This window comes from Aquarana catesbeiana, linkage group LG03 (genome assembly GCF_042186555.1).
Source record: "Aquarana catesbeiana isolate 2022-GZ linkage group LG03, ASM4218655v1, whole genome shotgun sequence".
Taxonomy (NCBI): Eukaryota; Metazoa; Chordata; class Amphibia; order Anura; family Ranidae; genus Aquarana; species Aquarana catesbeiana.
Window position 1 is genome coordinate 570794753 of NC_133326.1, and position 15703 is coordinate 570810455.

General features: G+C 42.7%; 1 protein-coding gene across 5 annotated transcripts in view; it reads left to right on the forward strand.

Annotated features, from left to right (window-relative positions):
• DNM1L (dynamin 1 like) overlaps positions 1–11457 on the forward strand; it is a 65011-nt gene extending 53554 nt beyond the window's left edge. For 3 of the 5 annotated variants that reach the window (XM_073621890.1, XM_073621893.1, XM_073621891.1), the window contains 4 exons: positions 3617–3787; positions 5968–6077; positions 6161–6320; positions 8901–11457. In XM_073621890.1, coding sequence (XP_073477991.1) covers positions 3617–3787; positions 5968–6077; positions 6161–6320; positions 8901–8957 — 498 coding nt within the window. In that variant the 3' untranslated portion in view covers positions 8958–11457. Of the gene's footprint in view, positions 1–2305; positions 2384–3616; positions 3788–5967; positions 6078–6160; positions 6321–8900 lie in introns of all 5 variants that reach the window. The other 2 variants (XM_073621888.1, XM_073621889.1) reach the window with 1 other exon arrangement.
• Positions 11458–15703: the final 4246 nt, after the last annotated feature.

Here is a 15703-nt window from a genome sequence, read left to right on the forward strand (position 1 = left end):
TTTTTGCACTTAACGAGTAGATAACAAAATACTATCAGTATCTATTTAACAGACCAAAGTGTGCAAATAAGAGAAGTTTGCATGCACATGGAATTTTTTATTAAGGTTTTCAAAGTGTGATCATCCAGATGTTGCAGAATCAGGCTCTGGGATCTATGCTGGTTACTTGCATTTACTCAGTGGTAGGTTGTCTGAAGGTTGCCCGTGCTTCTAATAGATAATGCTTTTTATTTGGCTTGGCAGCATGTTAGTAAGAAACTATCATGGTTTTCTGTCACATTAAATTGATTGTAAGAACATGTACAGAATCCTACAAAGCAAAGAAATGGGGAGAGGAAGGGCCCAGCTGTGTTTAATATGAGCTTGAGCTATTCATCTCTGTTACCCACTTTGCTGGAAAAAAAAAGTTTTATGAATTTTAGTGAACATGTGAAAAGGAGCCTAGCTCTTCACCAACTGGCTGAAAAAAAGTAGCTATCTGACTAAAAATATCAAGCCCTATACAAATATTCTCTTTTAAAAGAAAAGAAAATCCCCCATAAAGAATGTTGAACTGTGTGAATACAGTTCATCTTGGGTTAGAGCAATCGCGTGTTTGGGTGGTTGTGTTGCAAGGAATATTTATATTGTGCTGTGTGCATTTTGTCTTTGTACACACAGTGTAAGTCCCTAAAGCTGAATGCACTTATTGGGGTTATTGGCTTTTTAGGAGTGTACATGGTGGTATAGGTGTGTCACTGATAGTTAAGGTTATGCAAAGGTCACAGGATATAGCTGGCAGTAAAACCATGTATGTGTGTGTATGTATGTGTATAGATATAGATATATTAAATAATGTGTGTGTGTTTTTTGATTAAAGGTTTGAGTTGAACCTTTCCTTGTTCAATCAGGCTTTACTGCTATATGTCCCCAGGAAAAAGCATTTTTACTTTAGTTTGCTGTTGGAGCTTTCCCCTCGCTTCCTGTCCTGGGGACAACCCATTTTACCAGTCAAGGAGGTAAAGGAATTGCTCCAGCAGAGCTTCCAGCTGAATCCTTCTGTACTCTTTCCAAAACTTAAAAAAAAAACTTAGAGAAATAGTTTTGACTTTTAACTGCAAAAATTGTTTTGAAATCTGAAAAAACTTCCCCACCAATCAAATCTTTAAAGTGAACCTTTTCTGGGATGGACAAATAGTATTATAGAGGGGGCTGCATTACTTGCCTTTCATGGAGAAAATGCAGTTTTAAGCTCTTCTTTGCTTGGCCACTCATCTGGCCTACATACTTGGTTATGTGATGTCTACTGAAACAAGGTGGAGGATTATGTTGGCCAGTACTCTTCGGAAGAGATCATGTGACTGAGCACCTAGGCCTTCAGGTATGTAGCGATCACTGATGAGAAAACAGAGCAGCATTTTCTCCAGGAAAATTAAATATTTTTGCCCTACTTTTGTTTATTTTAGGGATTGCCTGATATTTGTTTTTTTTTCGGTGCCGATACGATACCGATATTTTGGCCACCTCTCAGGCCGATTATTGTCTGACGATCTTCTGTACATTTAAAAAAAACTCTTCCTCTTCTTCCTCTCATGACATTGCTTCCGGGTTACTAGACCAGAACGAAGCATTGGCTTTGTTCGGGTCTTCGGCCAACGGGCGTGCCAGCTGGTTACTCAGGCCTCCCGGTAAAAGGCGGGGAGGGGGGTGTCCCCTCCCGCTGCTTGTAATAACAGCCGAGCGTCTGTAGAGCCGCATTGGTTGGTATAATAAAGCCTGCTGTCTGCTCTAAAGAAGGGTACCGGTGTGATACAGCTGCATGCATCACACCGCTAAAACCCCTTGAAGTAATATCGGGTACGTTTGTGCCCGATACAATACTTAAAAAGTAAATTTTGGCCCCCGATATTCGGCTCCACCGATAATCGGTCGATCCCTAATTTATTTATCCAACTCCTCAAGACTGCTAATGTAGTTTTCTAACAATATTTAAGGGGTAGAGCACTTTTATTACTTTGAGTAAATTCATACTTTTTCAGGGCCAGTCGCTCAAAGTATTGAAACCAGCGGACTAGCATGACGGCAAGCATTTTTAAAGGAGAGCTCAGCATTGGCAGCCTGCATATTTCAGTACAGGTTTCCTTGAAAGGCAATTTGTTAAATGTCTTTGATGTGGCTACCTGGCTCTATTTACATTAAAATTGTAATTTCTCAGCTTTTTAATGTGGGTTCATAAAGATGGAAATTGACGTGTAAGATTGAAAGCTTTAATGTGTGCAGTCTCTAGTAAAATTCCCATCTCTTCTGATTATTTTTCTTTCTTTAGTCTACTAAACCTCCAGGGCCTCTGGCATCTGCTCCCCTGGAGTCCTCCCCCGCTTCTGCCACTGAGGCTGATGGCAAGGTCTGTGCTGCTTTCATAGCATTGCATGCTGTCCTGCATGGTTCAGATTCGGCTGTAGCTGTTTTTGCTGTTTGAAGATTGAAGCCATGTTTGTTGTACCTGTGCTGTATCTCCATCTTTGCCTGTGTGTCTGCTGTATGATACAAGGCATGCACAAGGAGCCTGACTGCATGAGACACACATTACCCCTTCTGCATGCAAAATCCAGATCCTTATCTCTATCACTCACAGGTTCTTTAAAGGGTATGTCAACCCAAAAGTGTTTTTTAAATATTTGGCTAGAGTTTGTAAGTGTTCGAATCCATGTCTGGTTTTTACTACCATCTGGGGTCTCATCAGAAGGATTTACCCTACTTTCCTGTTGCCCTGACAACTGTTTCACTAGAAAGCAAGTGTGGGAAAATCTGCAACTGACACCGACAAAAGTAAAAATCTAACACTGGTTTTCACCTTTTCGTCAACTATGTCCCATAGCAAGCTGCTTGCTGTGGGGGGCACTTGGCAGGGGGAGCAGGGCCTAAGAGGGACCCGAGAAGAGAAGGATTGGGGCTGCTCTGTGCAAAACCACTGCACAGAGCAGGTACGTATAACATGTTTGTTATTTTTAAATGAAAAAAAAAACAAGGCTTTAGTATCGCTTTAACATGGACACCCTCAACGGTTCGTATGAATGGATTGCGATGCGGGAAGTGCACAGCAATCACTGTGAATCCCGCACCGCATCTGTGTGAATCGGCTCCTAAACTGAGTGTGCGTTCATTAATTTAGACCTTTTGCTTTACATTTTAGTATTTGTCAGTCCACTTGTTTCATGAGATTGGAGCATGCATGATTAATACTAATACAACCTAAATACCATTGGTAGTCAGCTTGTGCCTGCATTTCTGACAGCTCTAACTGTCCCAAGATCGTGGCCTTTATATCTAGATAAGCAAGTATCACTTGTAAGTGTTAGCCTAGCCATACACACATAGATTCTTCCATTCACACTAAGCAGCATGGATGAAGCAATGCCCCTTGCTAACTATTGTATGCCAGACAGGGGCTGTACAGTGTGACAAAACCTGTAAATTTTAGAACTTGATGGACAAAAATACGAATCCTTTTGCAGGGGAAATGTCCCCTTATATTTTTCATCGGGTGTCATTTCGTGTTTACCTGGAGTTCAGTTTTAATGCAATTTTGCCAAATGTTTTACCTCTTAAATTCTGTATATTATATTTGCTGTTGCAGGTAGCTGCTGGAGGGGGCAGTACAGACATCCCAGATGCTGGAACTGGTAACTGGAGAGGGATGCTGAAGGCCTCTAAAGGAGATGAGCTACTAGTAGAAGAGAAGAGCAGACATGCACCCATCCACCCACCCAGCCCCCAGAGGGGCCACGCTGTGAACCTCCTGGATGTGGTGAGTGTGTGTGAATGGATGGAGTAGGCAGAATGTTTTTAAAATGGTGGATTGATCACAAACTGACAGGTCAGTTAATGGGTGGTAGTCGTCTTGGTACAGCACTGACTAACAGGTTGTGATGCATGGATGGTCACACCTGGGCCTGTTTGAGGACTCCTACCCCATTTGAACCAAAGGCATGTGGACAGTCTTTAGAACTATAGAGTTCAGGTGTTTCCAGTGAATGGTAACATTAAAGCGGACTTTCCATGGCAAACTGAAGGTTTACTTTTTGCAGACCCCTTGCCCCAACACACACCATTTTAAAAACACACACACACACACACACACACACACACACACACACACACACACACACAATTGTAAACCATTTGCAGCTCTGCTGGGAGGAACATTGATGTCACCGGTGCCTCCTTGGAAGCATTTGGCCAGGCGAGGCAGGTTTGTTTTTTTTTGTTTTTTTCTGGGTGAACGTTCTATGTAATTGATTTTTTTTTTTTTTTTTTCTTAAGCCATGTGTTTTGGGGCGGGGTGCTGGCAAAAAAAGTGGATCTTCCATTTGCCATGGAAGGTCTGCTTTAACCGTACAACATACAAAGAGATTAAATCAGTTATGTGCCTATAACCTTGTCGCAGAAGTTTCCATATTTCTTAGTACTGGTTTCCCTTAAAGTGTATGTCATTGAAAAATCAAACAAGCATATTCAGCACAACACTGCAATACATGCACACTTTCATATCTTTTGAATCTTTACAATGCAAGATGGATTTAAAAAATTACCTGTTGATTGATCCTGCCAAAAATCCATTGATCGCCTGTTTGAGCAAGCAATACAGTGCCTCTGCGCTGACATGTACTGTTATTAGCCCTGCCAGGTTCTCGCCGGCTGGTCCCTAGAACTACCACTCTTTTTTAATTATCGCTGAAATGTAGGGTGTGTTCTATAGTCCAGCAGGGTAGAACTGGGCAGAGCTGACAATACTGCCTAGGATCTCAAAAACATGTATAAAAAGACACTCAGGCAGACCAATAATTAGTGCACAGGGTAGTTCAAATTCAAAACCGTATCCCTATGCTGAGGCCCCCACCTAAATTGACAGGTGTGTGGTTCCTTAAGGTCATGCATAAACATGAAAAAAATGAGGATTAGCGATCACCAAGAAACCTTATAAAGGAACACCATGGACATAAAAAAAAAAAAAACTTTATTGAATATGGTTAAAATTAATTGGTGTAAAAAAACTACCACTGATGCAAACATAGTGCCTACGATGTCAGTGTATCAAAGCCACTCCAAGGTCAGTTCACCACAGGGAATCAAGAGCAAGAGTTGGGGAAATGTGTATTAATTTGAGAGATGTACTAAATGTGTGTTTTGGTTTTTTTTTTTTTGCCCAGCCCCAGACATACACTAAAAGTGCTACTGACAATGCGCTGTATGTATTTTAACTGGTAAAAGGGCCAAAGTCGGTAGCATTTTTTTAAGTGGACTGGTTTACTTTCACCTCTTTGTTACACTGGTTATCAGAGTAACCTCCTGTGGTCAGTCCTTGGTCTCAGCGCTCGATACTTTGCTTTCTAAGTCACTGGTGTTGTCGTTGTGCCACGGTCATGCTGAACCAACCCAGATAATTCTGGTCTGTGTTGATGAGGAAAGCAACAACCTCTTCATGGTAAAATGTTTCTTTAGAAAGGAAAAGTTACAAAGTAAAAGTAAAGATTAGAAAGTAGGGAAATTGCCACAATTGGAGATCATTAGACATGACAGATGCACTGGGACCTGATCTCTTGATCAAAACCAGAGGCGTTTAGGTCCTGGACAGTTGCTGTGTAGAACCATCCCAAACAAACATTTTAAATCATTCAAGAATGATTAAATACAAGAGACAAAAATTTGTTATTTCCGAACACCTTGCCAACTTAACCCAGACTCCCAAATACCTCATTGTAGGATGCGGAGAGTGACTGTGTTCCACAACAAGATATTCCAAGAATCCAGGGAACAACATTTTTTTTTTCTTCCCCAATAAGGTCTTTCTGCAAAGTTATTCTAGAAAGCAAACCTGTTATATTAAACCTAACATTCACTTATAAGCACTTGATAATGTCATTTAATTAGTAATGTCTATAATTTTTTTTTTTTCAGTGCCATAACCCTATGTACTTTTCTCTCCAGCCTGTGCCAGTTGCCAGAAAACTCTCTGCTCGTGAGCAGCGCGACTGCGAAGTGATTGAGCGACTAATAAAGTCCTACTTCCTGATCGTGCGGAAGAACATTCAGGACAGGTAAGGTGGTGGAGTAAACAGTCTTATGCTTACTTTTCTTTTATTCTGGGTGCTTGTGAATATTAACAAGCTTCTCCTTACAGTGTGCCAAAAGCCGTGATGCACTTCTTGGTGAACCACGTGAAGGACACATTACAAAGCGAGCTGGTGGGCCAGTTGTATAAATCCATGTTGCTGGACGACCTGCTCACAGAGTCTGAGGACATGGCCCAGCGCAGGAAGGAGGCTGCAGACATGTTGAAGGTATCATGTTGGCTTTGTTCTTGTTACCCATACATAAAGCCTCACTGCTGTGTGCTCTGTTTAGATTGTACATTGCTTTGGCTAAGCTGACAGTGTAAAAAAATAATAGTTTAACCCAAAACTAGAGTTCAATTTGCTTTGTGAACACACTTGCTCTGTCAGCTGTTCCACTGCTTTGGTAGTCCAGTGTTGTCCTCCATCCAACTGCCTCATCCTGATTCCACTTAATTGAAGAAATTTCCTTCTATCCCTATGGTATCCTCTGCTACAGAGGCAATAGCACCATAAGCTAGTATAGATATAAACCCTATGACCCCATTCGCACTTGAGTGTTTTTCAGCTGAACGCACAAACTCTCAGCAAGCAAAATCCCATTCATTTCAATGACCCCTGTTCACATTTGAGCGTTTTGTCGCCTGTAGCAAAACGCCTGTCAAAGTACATGAGGTACTTTTCAGGCAGACTTGAAAATGCTCAGCTAAGTATGACTGTAGCCTTAGGCTACAGTCACACTTGAGCTAAGTGGTTTCAAGCGTGCCTTCAAGCGATTTTGTTTTTTTTGTTTAGCAGATCAAACCAAATTCCATGACATGTTGCCCCAAAAAAGTTACGGAACATCTTTTGGGGGACGTGCGTCGCGCGATTGCAGTTCGTTATGTTACGCAACAATCGCAGCAGTATCGCACTGCGATTGGGGTGGGATTAAGAAATCATGGCAAAATAAATGGTCACCAGCACACCAGGATCTTCAAAAATGGGTCCAAAGTTTTATTAGCAATCACATCATTACAGCAGAAAGCAACGTTTCGGAGCCACTGCGTAGCTCCGAAACTTTGATTTCTGCTGGAACGATGTGATTGGGTCCAAAGTTTTGTAAGCAATTTTGAAGATCTCTGGTGTGCTGGTGACTATTTTTGTTTTGGCTTTAAACGATTCCAGCCGTTGGTCACTACAGCACCCACTCATTTGCACAGCTATTTCAACAGGAATGTGCTGCGATACTGGAATCGCGGGTAGAATTGCAGTTATTCCGCCTGTAATTATAATCCTCTGTGTGAACAAAGCCTAAGAGAATGAAGTGGACACTGCACGAAAATGTAAAGTCTGCTTATCAGCCCCTCCTTTTCAATCATTGCATTAAAGCTGTAAAAAAAAAAAAATAAATAAAAAACCTGGTAACTAATGTAACCACCATATCTAATAAAATTTTCTGCAAGTCCGAAAAATACCTGTTGATCCTGCCAGAAATTCTGTGTACTTAAAGTGATTGTAAAAGTTCTTGTTTATTAAAAAAAAAAGTCATACTTACCTGCTCTTTGCAAGGGTTTTGCACAGAGCAGCCCCAATCCTCCTTTTCTGGGGTCCCCATGTGGCGCTCCTGGCTCCTCCTCTCGAGTGCCCCCCACGGAGAGCCGCATTCCATGGGGGCACTTGTGCAGGCACGCTCTGAGTTCTGCTGCTGCGTCTATTGACACAGACAGCAGGACTCGGCCTATTCTCTTGGCTCCTGTGTCACTGGATTTGATTGGCAGCAGCAGGAGCCAATGGCTTCTGCTGCCATCAGTCTGTCCAATGAGGAGACAGCGGCTGGAACGATCGGGCTCTGGGGGAGTGCTGCAGCACAAAAGGTTTTTCACCTTCATGCATAGAATGCATGAAGGTGAAAACCCGTGAGGGTTTACAACCCCTTTAACATCCTTTGCTTAAACAGAAATGTCAAACAATGCAATCGGCTTTACCAGTTCTTTTATTGGCTAGAGAACCTTTCCCACTAACCTATTGAGATGGATAGGGGAAGGTATTTTGTAGTCCTCTTATGCCGTGTACACACGGGCGGACTTTTCGACCAGACTGGTCCGACGGAATGAAACCGTCGGACAATCCAATCGTGTGTGGGCTTCATCGGACCTTCAGTGGACTTTTTCTGTCGAAAATCAGACGGACTTTAGATTTAGAACTTGTTTCAAATCTTTCCGACGGACTTGAGTCCGATCGAAAAATCCGTTCGTCTGTATGCTAGTCCGACGGACAAAAAAGGACGCAAGGGCAGCTATTGGCTTACTGGCTTTGAACTTCCCTTATTCTAGTCCCTTCGTACGTCATCACATTCAAAGGAACTGACTTTCAAACGGCCTTTTTCCGTTCGCGTGTGGGCAAGATCGGTTGTTCGAAAGACCGTTGGACGTTTGATGCTGAAAAGTCCGCCCGTGTGTACACGGCATTAGGGTTGCAGTGCTACTCTTTCATAGATACAGTGAAGGAGTGAGTGTCACCCGAGGACAGGAAGTGTGTTACTGGGAGGATCATCAGGTGAAAATATTGGGGGGAATACAAAGCCTAAAAAACAAATGCAGCCACCACATCAAAGGAAGGGTAAGCTGCAATATAATACATTTTTGTTTTTTGGGTTTAGATGCACTTTAAATCCAGTAGCCTTCTGACAGATCAGGTATCACCCTGGGGTTGTCCTCTATTTGTCTGGTGTTCTGATATCACATGCAGCTAAAGACCTAAACATTCCTCCATACTGTTTTTAGGCTGGTTATTCCGTCTTTTATATCTCCCTCTTTCTTTCATTAGGCACTTCAGAGAGCGAGTCAGATCATCGCCGAGATCAGGGAGACGCACCTCTGGTGACCAGAAGATGGAGACACCAGGCATTTCACTTGAAAACCATAGAGGAACTGCCAATTGTACACGGTAGAATTTTATTTATATAAGAAATCCTTGTGTATGGGAGGATCGTGTCCAGGAGAGGGCCTACTGTACCAAGCAAGAAAACCAACGAATATCTTCCACACTTCACACAATAAATATATGTCCAGCTATTATTCTCCTCTCCTCGTTTCCTGTTGTGATTCGAGCTGACCAACCATTGTGACCTTGGAACAAGAGCATGCTGGGAGGTCTACTCACTCACCCTTGCTCACATGAATATCTTTTAAGGTGATGTGTTTTATACAGGACCTGTGCAGTTCTCTGGAGTAGTGTACATTTTTGTTTTTATCATTTGATATTGCACTGAAATATATTGACAACCCTAAATATAATAATAAAAAAAAACTTCTGAATGTTTTTGGAGGCGTTTCAAGTTGTATATTTGGGGCAGAAATATTGTGACCTAAATGGTCTGATGGCTTTGCTCCCATTCTGCCAGCTGTGTTAGTGTATCCAAAGTCCAAACTTTTAATGGTGAGGGTTAGAATCCCTGTCAGGTTTTTGTCACCGGAACTGGAAGTGAGGAAAAATCTTAAATTATTAATGATCCTTAAACTCTTCTGGGGACAGTTTTGTATAAGATCATTTTTTTTTTTTTCTTCACAGAAATCTCTTCAGTACAGTTGGCAAAAGTGAACTGCCCGTAACAATTAGGGGGTTTGGGGTTGTTTTTGTGTCTAGCGTCCTACACCTGCTGGTAGCACTGAAGTCCAACGGTCAAGATCTAAATTTCTCTCCTGTGTCCTTCAGTGAACGGAAGAGAAATTATAGTATATCTGCCAAAACATTTGCTATTATTATTTAAAGCAAGGGATGCCCAATCCTGGAGGGATGCTGTGCTAGGACAGTGACCTACACAGACAAGCCTGGCCAATGTTCGTATGGGACGCTGGGGATGCTGTGCAAGCATAGCAGCCACGGCAGTCTACATTTTCAAGCCAGGCAAATGCATACCTGGAGGGATGCCGGGGCTGCAATGTTTGCAGAAGCACTGGCAACAGGGAATGCAGGGGCGCCAGGTGGGTAAATGCTGCATGGCCGGATCTAGGGTGGTGCAGATTTCAATTGCAATCCCCCCCCCCCAGCCCCGCACACAATCCTACACCTATTTATATATTGCATACACCGATAAGGGAGACCTATGAATTAAAATAAAGTCCAAATCAAGCCACAACTTTAGTATTGGTTAGAATAAAATAAGTTGGAACCTCTGTACCACCAATGAGATTTCCTCTTCCTTCCTATCCAGATGATGGTGTCCGACACAGGAAGTCATAGAAATCCATTGGATAAACAATTACAAAGACTTATTAGGGAAGGGGGGGGGGGGGGGGGGGGGGGGGGGGTATTTGCACCATTTTTTGCATTACTGCTTGTGTTAAGGCAGCCTTTTCGTTTGAATGGGTAACACGCCTGCACCATTTTTTTTTTTTTTTATTTCTTGATCAGGCAGCTCACCACAATGCATAGAGCTTTCATAACTGTGCGTTGTGGTGCGCTGAAGCATTGGTGTTTTCATTTTATATGGGCATAGGGCAGTGATTGTCAACCTTGGCACCTCAGATGTTTTGGAACTACATTTCTCATGATGCTCCTGCACTCTGCAGTGTAGTTGAACATCATGGGAAATGTAGTTCCAAAACATCTGGGGTGCCAAGGTTCGCCATCACTGGCTTAGGGGTGACATTTAAAATGAATGGCAATGCACACAAATGTTATCACGGACAATAATGCAATGCTGAAGGATGAGAGCAGAACTAGGGGGGACAAAATATGAACAGATTCAGCTTTAAAGAGTGTGAAGTTGGTTCTTTCCAGTGGAATAACACAACAAAACTAACAGAGGTTCTAACTCTTCACCATTCTATCTAAATGAAAAAGCTGTATTGCTTCATATGAATCATTACATAAACGACATATATTTTGAATTATAAAAATCTGCATTCATTCTTTTGTTTTCAATGACCGATTACCTCCTTTTTTTTTTTTTCTAAATCTTGAAATGTACTTTTTTCTTTCCTTGTCACTTCCAGTCAGCTTGCACCAGGCTTCGGCCGTTTTTGTGTCACCTGACTTCATTTGTGAAGTTAAGGAAAGTTCCACAAACACTTAGAGGCAGCTGCATGGTTAGCTATATTTTTGTTTCAGGGACAGCAAATGTCCCTCTCCCAGAGCTGCCCTATGCTGTAATATACCTCTGTTCTTACCTCACTCCTGAGGTGTCACCAGGGTTGTCATACAATAAAGGGACCTGTGACACATCCATCATTGTTTGTCTGCCACTGCTCCCAGTCTATGTATGAGAGAGGGAACTGTCTCTGTAGGCTTCAGCTGCCACTTCAGTACTGAGACTCTGTGTATGTTCTGATATGTCTGTGTTTATCATTGTAAATAAAATGGTCATGCAGATTTGTGTGTATCTAACTTGTGAGCTGCTGCTTTATCTTGCATCATTTATCTTCCTATGTGCTATCAAAGGGAAATTATAATGGTCCCACAGTATAATGCCTAAAGCAGGACTCCAGGCAGATATAGCTTTGTATTCATAATACATCATTAAAGCAGACCTCTAGGATTTTTTTTTTTTTCTTTTAAAAATCAGCAGTGTAAATGGTAAATTTAGGTTAAAGCAGAACTTGACTGCTTCCAAATGACCTCCCCTTTCACAGTGCAGCTGTTTTTTAAAAAAAAATGCTGCATTTACAAATGCGCCACTGGTCTCTTCCAGGCATTTGGTTGCTGGCAAATACCATTGGTGGTTTTCCGCACATGAGCACAAATTCCGCCAGCTTTTGATAGGTGGTCCCTGCAGTGACCGGTGGCATTTGTGCAGTAGAGGTGCTTATCACGGGGTAAGGTGGTCATTTTGCCCTGATTTGCCAAGTGACACACTTTACATAAACCTGTCCGGATCGCAATGCAGGAGAGGTATTCCAATGCACATATATACAGTACTGTGCAAAAGTTTTAGGCAGGTTTGACAAAATGCTGTAAATTAGGAATGCCTTCAGAAATAGAAGTGTGTTGTAAAGCCCTGTGCAAACTGTTGGCGCTATATAAATCCTGTATAATAATAGTTTATTTTTTTCAATTAACAAAATGGAAAGTAAATTAACAGAAGAGATACAAATCAGCTTAATATTTGGTGTGGCCATCCTTTGCCTTCAAAACAGCATCTTCTAGGTACACTTGCACACAGTTTTTGATAGGAACTCGGCTGGTAGGTTGTTCCAAACATCTTGGAGACCTAACCACAGATCTTCTGTGTATGTAAGCTGCCTCAAATCCTTCTGTCTCTTAATGTAATCCCAGACAGACTTGATGATGTTGAGATCAGGGCTCTGTGGGAGCTAAACCATCACTTCCAGGACTCCTTGTTCTTTACACTGAAGATGGATCGTAACCACTTGCCGCCCGGGCTATAACCAATATACGGCTCCAACACAGCTCTCCAAATCTGGGAGGATGTCCTCCCACGTGCGCACATCCTGCATGCACCAGGTGTGCTCTTAGACCGCTGTGTGCCCTGGACATAGTAAATTGGCCATTGTGATCTAGTATGTGATCAGATGTGTGCAATCACAGCTATCTCAATGTAAACAGACTTGGCTCTCCTTTCCTCACACAGTGTGTGTGAGGGGCACAGTGAGTCCATTATTTACACTGATAACCAGTGCCCATCAGCGCACCTCAGTGAAAGAGCAATTGCTTATTTGTAGGGATGCCTCGATACCAGTTTTTTAAGGCAAAAAGTGCAAGTACCGATTGATTTATTTATTTTCCTCAAGTACTTGCCGATGCCAATTATTTTTAGCGTTGTGATGTTTGTGGGTTTTTTTTATTTTTAATTTTTTTTAGGGCTCGTTCACATCATACATGCTTGAAAACTGCTCAGATTTCACTTGCAGGAACATGAGTTTCACATCAGTTTTCATGTGAGTTTTTACATAAATGTTCGAACCGGCCGCAGTGTGATTTGTGTCCTGTGCAATTTCAGTCCAGGTACGATTTCTAATCTGATGCTCTGCAATTCGCATTGGAATCGCTGAACAAAATCGCACCAGCCTGGTCTTTAGAATCGCACTGCAAACCTGCCTGCACATATGTAAACTGAGACTGAAGACATTGGGGTTTAGTATCAGCAGTAATATCGGTGCAACGCTATTTATTTGCAAAATTTTATAAACTTTTTTATTTCCTCAACATTTTTGGTCTTTTTCGTTTTGCCAGGAAAAAAACCCCAGTGGTAATTACCACCAAAAGAAAGCTCTATTCGTCTAAAAATGTCATATGGGTACGGTGTTACATGACCGCGCAATAGTCATTTAAAATGTGACCGTGTTGAAAGCTGAAAATTGGCCTGGGCAGTAAGGGGGTGAAAGTACCCTGTATTGAAGTGGTTAATAACATTGACCGTATGCTTGACGTCGTCCTGCTGAAGAATACATTTGGGGCTAATTGCATGCCTCCCTGATGGTATGGTATGATGGATAAGTATTTGCTTTTATTTCTCAGCATTGAGGGAGACCATTGCTCATGACCAAATCTGCCACTCCATTTGCTCCCCAAACTTGCAAGGAACCTCCACCATGCTTCCCTGTTGCCTTATTATTGTACTGCTTGCCAGCAAACTGCCTCCTGCTACAGCTAAATATTTCACATTTTGATTCATCAGTCCAGAGCACCTGCTGCAATTTTTCTGCATCTGTTTTTGTAGTACCCTGGAGTTTAGGCAGGGTTGCTTCTCACAAATTTACTTGCCAGGAGTAGTTATCCTGGTTGATTGTTAGGGAGAAATCAATGGATCTCTAAGTTTGGCCTTGTTGCACTTTTCTCTTCTACCACTAGGTGGCCGGGTATTTGGTGGTACTGGATAAGAGAAGGGTAACCCAAGGTCAGGTTATGGGGTATCTCAGCCAATGGGCAGGGGTTTTCTTGCATCCCTTGGCCTGCTGGGAGAGCCTATATATTTGTGTAAGGTCAGGTGATCTATGTTCTGTGCCACCTGGACGGCTGTCTGGGTGGACGTGTGTCGTATTCCCCGGGCTGCTAGGCTGGAGATGGGGCCTATCCCGGGCATATCTAGCTGCTAGGCTGTCTGGGGGGCTATCCAAAAGCAAGAGAGCAGCGCAGGGTTGGGACTTTGGCTTGCAGTCCAACCAGAGGTGACGGTTCTGGCCGGAGAACCTGTCACGGTCAGAGTAAGAGGGGAAGCTGTCGCCAGTAAGGGACTATCTTCCTCATTACCAGGGACCCCAGTGAGAAACTGAAGTAAGTACCAGAGCACCATTCTCACCAGGCGAGGGCGGTGAAGAATCGGGGGAAACTTTAGTGGGAATCAAGCCAGGGACCCAGCCAGCGGAGGTGACTCTTGCAGAGCACCCGTGTGTGTCAAGCTAGGGACCGAGCAGGCCAGCATGGGTTAAGCTTGAGAGGTATCTAGAGTGCCAGGCTAGGGACCCAGCAGAGAAGCGGGAGTGACGCTTGAGGGCAGATACCACTTAAAACTAAGCCGTCTTTGCCTGCATGAAATGGGCCTTGGGGAATACAATATAATAGCTGAGAGCCAACCTGTTAAGGCCAATTAAAGCTTTATGTGTAATAGATTTAATCACAGCGCATAATTTTTTAAAATTTTTATTTAATCATTAAACAGACCAGTCTGTATTTTACATCCCCAACCAACAGACATTCTCAAAGGCGAGACTTCAAAGCCCAACAGTAGTAACTCCACACATTAGGGGTTATTTACTAAAGGCAAATCCACTTTGCACTACAAGTGCAAACTATAAGTGCAAAGTGCACTTGAAATTGCACTGGAAGTGCAGTCGCTGTAAACCTGAGGTGGACATGCAAGGAAAATAAAAAACAGCATTTTAGCTTGCACATGATTGGATAATAAAATCAGCAGAGCTTTCCCTCATTCCAGATCTACCCCTCAGATTTACAGCAACTGCACTTCCAAGTGCACTTTGCACTTTTAGTGCAAAGTGGATTTTCCTTTCGTAAATAACCCCCATTGTGTGTCTAATTCTCTAAAATACTGTACATGAAATGCAGTAATTCCAGGCCTAAAACACTTCTAACATTTTACTTGAAGATTTCAGATTTCTTCAAATAAATGGTAGTCTCTCTCATAGAATTGTGCTGTTATAGGTGTGGTTAGATTAGAAATGCTGATGAGATCTTCATTTGAGAAGGAACGTGATCTTGGTAAAGCCAACCATAAACAGCTCCCTGCTCAACCAACCGAGATTCAAACCAGTTCTAGGACAGGGTCATCCAGCGCTCAGGGCAAGGATCCAGAACTGCGCCCATCCTCTCCCACTGTAAATACAAGAACAACTGGTCAATGCCCTGTCCAAGATCAATGATTTCGAAAACAGATCAAGAATGTATTATTTCAGGATAAGGGGGCTCCCGGAGTCTATCCCAGACCTTACAGTAGCAGTCAAAGACCTCATTAAGGGCCTTATTCCAGACATTCAACCACATAAACTGGAATTGGACAGAGCTCACAGCCCCCCCCCCCCCCCCCCCCGAGAAAAGACGGAGCCCCTAAAGATAGAGTGGTGAAGCCTGCTTTCTACACGATAAAAGAGGAGATCATAAAAAGATCCCACACACAAACGCCACTCCTATGCCAAAATCATCCAGTCCAAATC